The following is an 11,284-nucleotide window of genomic DNA, read 5'->3' as shown; positions in this document are numbered from 1 at the left end:
GTTGGTTGCCAAGCAACTGGTGAGTGGAGCCATGGTGACAATGAACCGTGGTACCACAGTTTGTGTGAATTTAAAAAAAATAATAATTTAAGATGGCAAAGTCTTCCTATGTTCACACTTCACCTCCTTTTTGTTTTCTTCAGGTCAAACCAAACAATTCTCCGTTCACTCCCAGAGAGCATCCCCACTCAGTTTTAATGTGACTCTATTTTCTTTTTTTTTTTACATCTTTGTTGTGAACAACGTACCACGGTCCCTGGACATTTCTCTAATTTAGGTCATTGCTGATGCTCCATTTATGGATCCAACACAGAGGGAGGATTTTCAACTTAGCGCAGGGATGAAACTGGGCTGGTTTGCGGCATAGTGGAGACGCATGTTGAAAATGTGCAGCGTTAAATCTCAACATCTTGCCGATTTTTGCTGGCGTCTTCGCTGTGTGCCGAAGAGGGATGCTACATTTACATATAGTACAGGGAAGGTTCACTCTGCGGTCACACAGGCTACACATAGCACAGGATCTATCAACTAATAATGCCATTCTAACAATCGTGCACATGGCTGTATCTAAATAAATAGATTTAAATGAAACGTTTATGAATTTCAGTTATTTCTGGCTTTCATGACAAAGTCTAAAGTTTCAAGCATTTCTTTAAACTTTAAAAATAATCTGATCCTATAAAACATTCAAAGATTTTGAGATGCTATATTTATGATTATGACTTAAAGACCACAATGAAACAAAAATAGGCTTGAAATAGCACAACTTGTGGACAGCAACATGTAGAATATACCAAAATTGCAATTGCGGAAACTTTTTCTGATTTGTGTTTTTGTGCTTTCCAGGTGCATTTCAATTTACATAAGAAAACCTAATTCAAACTAACGAGAAACATGAAATTAAACTACAAATTGTGCTTACCTCCATGCTTTAGTCTTTCAGCTGCTAATCTGAGCTCCTTAACTCGACAGACTTGATGCGGGAATAACTACATATAAAAAAAATAAATAAAAATAAGATCACGGTTTCATTGTTCAAATCTAAATAGTGAGTTATATATAGACACTGACCTGCTAATTACACCCTCTGGATAGTTGTCAGTAGTTGAATTATTCTACCAGTACATTAAACCACTTTGTGTGTGGATCTTTTGGCTGCCGGACAACAGCAGTGTAATTTCTATGTGACAGCAGAAAAAAATTAATAAAAAAGGTCCCCATTTTGTTCCACTTCCACCCACAACTCATTCAAAGTGACGCCTGTATTGTGGAGCGTTGTTTATTTTTCTCAAACACAAACTGAAAGCTCCAATATCCAACATGAAACAAAACTGGGAAACAGCTGTTAAAAGTAATAGCAAAGTACACATGAACGGTAACTGAAATCTCAAGAGGAACTTTGATAAACTTTGTTAAGGCGTCTTCCTGGGTGAGCGTTCAAGCGCTGAAGAAGTCCACCAGTGTTTTGGCGGTCCAGGGACCTGCGTGCACGGCCAGGAACTCCTGTTTGACAAGCTCTTTGACCGACTGGTACTCCGCGGCTTCCATCTGGAAGACAAGGAACCAAGTAAAAACTGGCCAGTGCAGCATTTTGGTGTCGCACCGAGCATCCACGTACCTTGACGCTGTGGTAGGTGGGAAGCTCGACGAGGTGGGGGCGCCCCCCCAGCCTCGCCACTCGGAGGAAGTAACTGTAGAGGGCTCTCTTGCAGAGTCTGCTGGAGAAGAACGACCCACTTACAGAGGGAGAGCTGGAAAACAACATTCAATCGATGTTCCTCAACAGACATAATTTACGTAGAAAAAAGAAAGATGAGAAACTCTAAAAGTACATGTACATCATACTTTCAATCATATCAAGTAATAATTTGTGGTTGAAACAGAAAATATTTTTATATTGCTAAAACATTTCACATTTTTAATCATTTGACAGCACTATTTTTAATTCATTAACCACAGGGTTACCGTGGATTAATTGTATTAATCATTTCTATTAATCGTGTTTCTTTTTGCATGAGCAAACACTCAGGAGCGAAGGCAATATCAATGCACTGAACATGAACTGGTAAAGGCGTTTAATAATCACGTTGACAAAAAAAACATCTCTCACTTTCAAAACAAACATTTACCCACATTAATATGGCTCTGACCTGTTGACATGTGCAAGAAGGTAACGGATCCTGTGGACACGTACCTTCATTCTGTACGGCATTAACATTTTTAATCAGATTAATCGAGACAGATTAATGTGCGTTAAGGCGTTAATTTTGACAGCCCTAATTGAATGCAAAAGAAAAAACAAAACTGTGGGAAACCTTTTGGAGGGTTTTATTCTGAAGAGTCTGTTTTATATAAAAGGGTGTCTCAAAAAACAAAATAAAAAATTCAATGAAGATAATCTGATACAATATAAAAATATTCCTAGCATCCAAGTTATGGCGTCTGAAGAGTCAATAAATTCACAACATATTTTTAGATAATGTTCTAGAATCTTTTGGCTTGTTTGGATGTTATCGCTTGATAATGTAAAAAGTTTGGAGGAGGAATTAAGCGTGACAGAACAAACACGACCTGGCAGCAGCAGATGGTTGTTCAGGGAGACTCCTATCAAATCATTTCAAGACCGTGAATGACTCAGACTACAGCCCACAATATTCCCAATCCCACTCACATCATTTAGTTCAGTTTTCATTACTTCTAAATTCTCTGTTTTAATTGATTCTTGGAGGAAGAATTGCTGCGAGGTGGGCGCAAGCTCAAACTTGGAGACTTCTTCAGTCAGAGCTGAAAGAAGCTAAAAGTGATTAGACACTTTCACATCATTATATTAATGAAGTCTTGTATGACACAACAACAAGCTCTTTCTCTGTATTTTTGTTTTTCAGGCGATGTTCTGGCCATTCTTTAAACACATGTTCTGTGCCACTGCCCCTTAACGCTCTTCTTCTTCTTCTTCTTCAAGCGGCTATTTTTCTTTGTCTATTTATAGTTCACTGTTTGGAGCGTGTTACCAAAGCTCACCTGGACCTTTAAAACACAGAGGCACTTTAAGGTAACGGTACGGGCTGCAGGACGGAGGCTAAACTGGGCAGCAACGCTGTGAGCGCCAAACAGGATCTCTAATCTATTTCTGGCTGTAATCTCTGCTCAAGGACAATGCAGCCTCCAGCGGGAGCAGCGTCTGTGGCACACAGGAGCTTCTGGACATCGACAGTCCTCTGCAGCTCTGAAGCCAGAGATGGCAGCAGCCCCGGGACACACCGGCCACTTATATCAGCCTGCCAGCACTTCTGCTTCTCTCTCCCTGGAAGTGGCTGCAGCAGTTAAAATGAGGTGAACTACAGTCGGGTCAAGACTCCGAGTCCAGGACATCATACTGGCCTCACATTTTTTCTCATGTAGGAACGAGTTATTTTGTGTTACATCCATCTATTTTTTATACCAGCTTTTAACCAGAGGTAAAGGGACTGCTACCTACCCCCCCCCCCCCCCCCCCGCCAAAAGTGCAATACCTGCTGAAAATGTAACCGGTGCCGCCGTCCAGGACCTCAATGTCCTTATCTCCAAGGCACCAGTTGATGCTCAGACGGTCATGCTGCTGTGACATAACAGTGGGTCCCAGGCACTCGCTGGAAAGGAAGAGGATGTCGTGCTTCTTGTAGTGTGCAGGCATGAAGCCATTCCATTCGTCACGGAGTCGCTCGTTGGTGTAATCGCACACGCTCTTCCAGAGTATCTTCTGGCCTCCTAATTAGAGGGAGCAGAAGTTTACGACTCAGTTCATTAAAGAGAAATAGAAGTTATCCTTTTTTAAACTCTGGTGGGACTCCTGTGTCATTCCTTTAGTCAAAGTGTTCCCACTGCCCTTGTGTACACGAACTGAACTGTGGTGCAACACGAACCAGCCTCAGGAGGCCGGGTCTCCTTTACACACCTCATATAAAACACAAAGTCTAATGAAAGTGACTTTTTTTTTTCCCCCTTTTGAATTTCTCAGCTAGGAAAAAAAATAAATAAAAAAGACCTCCACAATCATCCAAGAGGAATTACATTTGGGACAACAGATTAAGTTTGCATTGTGCTAAACCAAGCTTATTATATATATGCTCATTAATATGCACGGTCCCATCCAAATGAAAAGAAAGAAAAGCAATAGATCATTATATGGCAATGTCCAGCAAGATCTTTAAGGGGGGGCTCATCTTCCTACACTTTGAAAACTCCTGCATTGTATGCATCATATGCACTATCAGTCAAACGTTTGGACACACCTTCTTATTCAATGTTTTGTCATTATTTATATTGTAGATTCTCACTGAAGCCATTAAAACTATGGAAGAACGGATATGGAATTATGCTAGTAAACACAAAAGTGTGAAATGACTTAAAACATGTCTCATATTATTCAAGATAGCCACCCTTTGCTTTGGTGACAGCGCTGCAAACCCTGGGCCTCATGAGGTAGTGTCCAAAATGTTTATCCGTGTTATTACGTGTTAAAAATACCATGTTGAAATTAATAGGAGGGAATAATTTCCTCTAGAACTGCATCAAAATACAAACATAACCAGACTGCAGTTTTATAGGTTTATTACCCGTTTCACTGTGTTACTGTGTGGAGTTCATAAACTTTACTTTACTCTCGGATAATTGGAGGTGAAAACCTGACATACTTGTCATCTTGTCCATTATTTCCATACACAAGCAGCGCCTTCAGTAAACAAACAGCATGACGCAAGAATCGAAGAGAAAAAGCTGCATATGGAAGTAGCAGGCTCTACATTAGTCTGAATTTTAGTTTCTGGTGGAATCTGCAAACTATTGTTTTGGTGACACTTTGGTCATGTCAATGTCTTCTGGCTTCCTGTGGAGTGTCAGGAGCTGCAGCTTGTCTGGACATTGTCAGAGGATTTCAGAACGTCTGTGGACGCACGGCCCTTTGCAAACCCCTCGGACAAAGAGACGATTCCTGTTTTTGTAGGAATCTGTACATTAAGACGTTTATGAGCGATTAAACCATTCAGTCTCTAGTAAAAACAGCCAACTTCTTCACACCGAACAGTGGGATCAAAGAGAGTATTTAAAGGCTCTCTTATTTTTCAGAAGATCCCAATACGACAGAACTAAACAGACCGTTTGATAATGAAGAGGATCAAAATGTGGCTACAAGCTCGTCTAAAACTTGCTCCATCTTGTTTGTGAAATCCAAGTGTAAAAAAACAACCTAAAGACGTCTCGGAGTTATTTGAGGGGCACTTCTTGGCTGGGGAAGGAAAAAACTGCCGGCTGCAGCTTCAATTTCAGCTTCCTAATACAGTCACTCTTCTCATATAACTCTCCAGGCGAGCAATCAAAAAAAAAAGAAAAAGAAAAAGAAAGCATGCTGCCTAAAATGTAACGGCTTTGTGTCTCCTTACCGAGCACGATGCTGGTGATGTAGAGCGGCTTGATGAAGTGGCTCAGTAATGCACCCTGGACGCCGGTGACGGCCCAGCGACACAACTTGTCCCTCCCGGACATGCAACAGACTTTGGCCCCCCACAGACTGGGTTCTAGGTAGGCCACAGGGATCAGCAGGTCTTTGGCGTGGTACTCCAGTTTGATACCGGTCCAGCTGTTGTTTGCGGAGCTGCCAAACAATTTCACTCATTTTAGCAACATTATTAAGACAAAAAAAAAAAAAGCCTGTGCAGAAAAGAAACGTAGTCAGGTTAAGCAAAAAAAATTCAATCTGACTATACTATACCAATAGTGTAAAGAAAAGTTATAAACAGTGTGCTGTACTTGAGGCTGAAGCTCTTCATAGTTCCTTTGGGAGACTGATTAGTGAAGAGATGCAGGCTGGTCCTGGGCTTCAGCTGAAGCTGGTGGCCGTCTGTGCTCTGCTCAAAGATGCAACTCTCCTTGGCCTTTGGATCGCCATCAAAGAAGAGGAGAAGCTGTTTGTATAGAAACCTGAACACGAGCCAGAAAAAAAAAAAAAAACAACCTCTCACGGCAGCACTTTGAATGAAACTGAAGCTCCATCAAAGGTGGAGAACGAGCAAGCGGATCCAGACACAATATGACTTCATCCTCCATGTATGCATTTTGTGAATACTTGCATGGAGGAGATTTTCTTATGGTGGCAGGTATAAAACTCGGCAACAACCTGAGCATTCGTGAGATTTGCATCGAGGAATCGTGCAAGCAGCCTGTACCTGAGGAGAGCCCTCCTGGCGATGACGATGGCGTGGTAGTCATGGACCATCATCCCGTTGTAGCAGAGCCAATTGTTGCTGCTCCAGCCGCCAGTTCCCATCGCCACCACCTTGTACTGCTCACACGGACGACCTGCTGGATCCAACACCTCTGTGGGGACGTGAAACCAATATTCTTTAGCTTTAGAGAACTGCAAAGGGTCCAATTAGATGAATCTCTGAAGATAAAAAGAATCTCAGGTCGATAGTGCGATAGTGTGTGTGTATATGTGTGTCGCCAGAGGGCTTTAAATTTAAAAACGCAAACAAAACTTCTTCCCTTTTGCTGGTCTCACCAGAAAGTTAAAACTATACAGGCCACTAGCACCAGAATGTCAGAGTTATTGCAGTGAGATGGCTACTTTAAGCATGGAGTCCTATTTTATAGTAATAGGATAGAAAACTATTTTACCCCCAGTGTAAGGTTTTGTGGCATCTTCTGCAGTGTTCTTCTAGGAGTCCTGCAACGATACACTCAAAGATAACTACTACAAGTACTGTCAAAGTCCAAATGTAATTTTTTTCCCCCTTGGAAATAGGGCTGAAAAAGTGGAGTCATCAATTATTCAGCTCCCAGTGTTATGGCAGGTTCTGCATCACAACACAGCTCAGAGGAATCAGATACGAGGAACATGCTGGATTTGATTTGTGGACTGAACCAGTGAAACGTCGGAGATCATACTGGGGAGCTGACGAACCAGCTCGAGGTGCTGCACTTTGTTAAGAAGCTCAAGGCCTTTAAAAAAAATTGGATCTGAAATGCCTCGCTTGGCACCAGGAGGACGCGCTACAGGGGTTGCTCGCAGTACCAGAGCACGACAGCAACAATACCTGGAAGGAACCCAGTGAGGAGGGAGATGTGTGCGAGGAACCGTCTTAACGTTTCAAATGAAAAAGGAATAATTTTCATTTCAGAAAACTTTCGCATTTAAAGCGGTGTCCCTTTCACGAAAACCGCAGTAACGCTAAAAACGGCGTAATTTTGATGTTGTGCCACTAGTAGGTGCTGTTCATTTTTGTAATGAAACCACACATGCATGCGTAGAACAATAAGCTACACACATTAACAATAGGAGAACACACACATCCGTCTGGACAGACGAACAAGTTAAGATCGTCGTCACAGTAACTCGACTATGAAAACACCAAGTCACAGGATTGTCCATCTAACTGCACACGTGCAGTACCGGCCTTCCAGGAAAGTTGTGTTTTACCCGTTTACACAGACGTGGATCATTTTCCAAAAGTTGACAGTAATTTTGATAAAGTTGCGTTTGCCATGACTCTGAACACTGCTGTCATGTAAACGGAGTTCGAGTACGGTGGAGACCGTATAAAGATTGTATGTCATGAGGAAACATCGGAGATAATTGGCATTGGAGTCGCACCACGTCCATGCAGATGCAAGTACAGACGTATATATCTGTAATCAATGGTCTGTAAAACCTTTTTCCAAATAGGAAGCTTCTGGAAGGAGGCAGTCGTCCTATACTCGGTGTTAAATTTGGACCAATGTGGTGTTTACACAGTTTGTTCTTCAAAGAAATTAATGGTGAAACACAACATGAAACTGGCGCTTGATTGAGCCCAACTCTGCGGAGTAAAGCCTTTTTGTGGGAACGATTGAGTTCAAACAGACTGACTGGACTGTTGATGCATTATATTGAATGGGTGCACTGAAAGGCTCCTGTACACCTCCACTTTTTATTTGTTTGCTTTTGTAAGTAAGAAAAATCTGCAGCGTTTTGTCATTTATCTCTTGAAGAAAACCCTTTTCAGATTTTTTTTTGGGGCAGGTTCTTTTATATACTGCAAACAGGAATTTGGTATTTTACAGTAAATGTTCTTCAGATTTGGTAAAAGTGACTGTTGACCAGAAAACATAAACGCCCACATACAGGAGGATTTCTTTGACCCTGTGCAGCCACAAAGAGATTTCTTCTCCAAATGATTTTCTTGTGACCTTAAACTTTTCAACTTCTTTTCGCTCCGGCGTCATTTTGTATTCATCCCTTTTCTTATGTGCGCCCAAGTCTTTAGAAAGCACCTAACTGGTTATTTGTGCTTTTCATCACTACATCCTTCACCAACGCTGTGACCTCGTTACACCTCATACTGAATCCTCAAGCTCTCAATCAGCTCCGAGGTCCTGAACGAGCAGCGAAACATCAAACAACCGGCCAAAACACTTTCAGGAATCCCAATTAGCTTGTAATTTGAGCAGTGTGTGTCAAAGTGATTTCTATCACATACGGTTCCTTGAATGCGGCGATCCGGTACTAGTAATGTCAACAATCATGCTTCAAACAAGAACGCACCGATAATATTTACACTTATATCCTTTACATAGAAATACCAGCATTGTCCATTATTTAAAGGAGCGTTCAGCATTAGTCATCTTTAAATGAGTGCCCCAGCCGATAAAATGGGAACTTCTAAGCGGCCTCACATGTGATTTCATACACATTTCCTCATAATCGAGCATGACCTTTTATTTCCATGCTCTGGATTCTTCATGATGTGGACTAGAAATGAGCATGTCCAGCCATTTAACACGCTACTGCCATAATGACCTGTCACTGGTGTGGGCCTAGTGCAGTGAACTCCTCTCCGTTCTCTACAGCAACGCTCAAATAACGACATCAAAACCATCAAAAGAAAACAAAACTGGTTAATGATGTATATTCTCTTAAAAGGGACAGGAAGCTCACCTCTTGTCAAGATGAATGATGCCATTTGGCTCTTGCAGTTTTGGTAATCTGGATACATTTTCAGGAGCCTGTCAAACTTTGCGCTGCTGATGGCAGACATGCGGTCCCTGTGCCAGTCGGTCTGCCACACTGGAACAAAAGGTGAAGGATTAAAAAAAACAAACCCATTACAATCAGGGAGAAAACAATCGCTGCTTTACAGTGTATGTTTGCACTGTAAAATGAATGACGAGAGATAAATAGGTATAAAGAACAGTAGGATTTTCTTGGTGGCGTCTATCAAGAATAGGCACATATTTCAGATTTATTACACAAACTGACGACGGTATTATCAGTGAAATTTTTTAGTTTAGGTTATGAGTGTATAACTAGATGTTGTATATGTGCATGAGGGTTCCTTTTCTTGACTAAAAACACATGTAACCGTTACTCTGCGTTTTCCAAATTTGCTGTGAAGATTTGCACTCGGGTTTATTTTCACCACAGCCTGATCAGGACGGGAAGATCCATAGAAACAACAGACTGGGTGATTAGCAAAGTCCAGCTGATCAGACCAGAGAATACTTTTCAGATATTCAATTCGGTGAAACATTACAGCAAAGTGTCAGCAGATACCATTTATTATAAGCACATTTTTGTGTGTGTGTGGGGGGGTGTCCATATGCAATACTATGCTGGCAGCACAGATTACATTTTTTACTTTAATGAGACGTCTACTGCACCTTTGATTTCTGCGCTGGGGTCTGTGGAGCCGACGTCCTTGGCCCTCTCTATGCGTAGCTTTATCGCAGAGAGTTTGCTTTTAGCAGGCGACACGTCACCGACAGAGGGAACATCAACCGTAGACTCACTGTCCGATCTGCCGTCCTGAAAACGACAAAATCATCCCTGAGAAAGACCAAGACTGTGCTTTGAGTTTGTCTATTTGTTGGGAGTTAACTGAGGAGAGCGTGTTGTTCTTTCTGCTGGCTGCAGATTGTGAAAAAGCCCAACTGGATGATGGCATGAAGCGTTGCTGCACCTGCCAGTCAAGTGATGCTGTGTTAATTACCACATATGTTCAGATTTCACTTTGATTGAAGAATTTCAAATAGGCTTTAACACTGTCATTAATTCTCTCATCATTTTTAATTTGTCTGTGAAGGACACATTCACCATGAAACAGAGTAGAGAATTACCCATTAGCCTTCCCCCCAGTGCTATCAACAATTTACTGGATGAAACTCTAAAGTAAAAAGCACCACATTTACCATCGAACTTATGCAAAGAAATCGAAATTTCACTTTAAAGAGAACCCTGTTATTACTTTTCCAATTATTTACCTCGCTTCCTGATGGCATGGCCGCAGCATCGAGTTTCTCTCCTTTAGCTCTCGGCATGGCAGCCCTCTCCGATTTGGGTTCGTCTTCTCCTTCAGAATGTGAAGCCTCTTGTGTTTCTGCATAGTTTCCTCCAGCGTCCGCATTTTCCCTAAGCAGGCAGCGAACAGACGAGTAGATAATGAGCAGTTGGTCACTCAGGAACATCTCTGCAACATTTGATTGGGAAAAACGACAGATGACAGGTGTCAAAGGGGAACAAAATAAACCTGAAGTTAAAAAGTAAATTACTACCGTACAAGGTTCACTACTTTCACCCACCTGCATGCTTCAGCAGAGGCATTAAGAAATAACCAATCACACATATTCATTCACGATCCTTCATCTGAAGACTCCATGACTGCTTATTTTATACATTATTTGGTAATTATTCTTAATCTAAAATTTACATTTTTGTTGGAAATTTTACAAAAACCAGACAACATTGAGGAAATGACGGACAAGCAAAATCTTTTTTTTCGAACTTTTAGTTCGGGGGCCACAACCAGACCAGTTTCATCTTGAGTGGGCCGCACCAGTAAAATAGTGCCATACTAACATTTAAATTTAAACTTTTAAGTTTTTCTCTGTTTTTGCACAGAGTATATGTGATAAAATGTCTATATTTTCCAAAAAAACAAAAAAATCCCCAGAAAATTACCATAATCTCAACACCAAGCTAATTTTACTGAAAACGTCTGATGTAAAATACTGTGAAATGTCCAAAAAGGTCTTTTACTATAGCTGCTGCATTATGCATGTTTTTTACAAACTCACCCTGACAGCATGACTTTGAGGTTAATGCTAGTTTGCTCGCTTTCATTACAGTATCACTGATATCTCAGCTCGAGTGTCTGTAACTCTTTTGTTAAAAAAAATAAATCAAAAAAATCTATGTTTTCTTTGAAATCTTGACAATTTGCTTGGTGGTTTGACTGGATTGGAGAGTCTTGCGGGCCGATTTTGGCCCACGGGC

The 11,284-nt window shown here is 41.4% G+C and overlaps 1 protein-coding gene across 1 annotated transcript; it reads right to left on the bottom strand.

Annotated features, from left to right (window-relative positions):
* Window positions 1-1,437: 1,437 nt before the first annotated feature.
* Window positions 1,438-10,476, bottom strand: LOC308121874 (adenosine deaminase domain-containing protein 2-like; the record flags this gene model as incomplete). The annotated part of the gene is made up of 9 exons (XM_080483400.1): window positions 1,438-1,548; window positions 1,619-1,751; window positions 3,513-3,747; window positions 5,418-5,629; window positions 5,785-5,955; window positions 6,201-6,351; window positions 8,951-9,079; window positions 9,673-9,817; window positions 10,273-10,476. 9 exons carry the CDS (start codon window positions 10,474-10,476, stop codon window positions 1,438-1,440), a joined length of 1,491 nt encoding a protein of 496 aa, XP_080339526.1.
* Window positions 10,477-11,284: the final 808 nt, after the last annotated feature.

Source organism: Lipophrys pholis (assembly GCF_963383615.2).
Source record: "Lipophrys pholis genome assembly, chromosome: 16".
NCBI classification, from domain to species: Eukaryota; Metazoa; Chordata; class Actinopteri; order Blenniiformes; family Blenniidae; genus Lipophrys; species Lipophrys pholis.
This window is presented reverse-complemented; position numbering and strand designations above follow the sequence as displayed.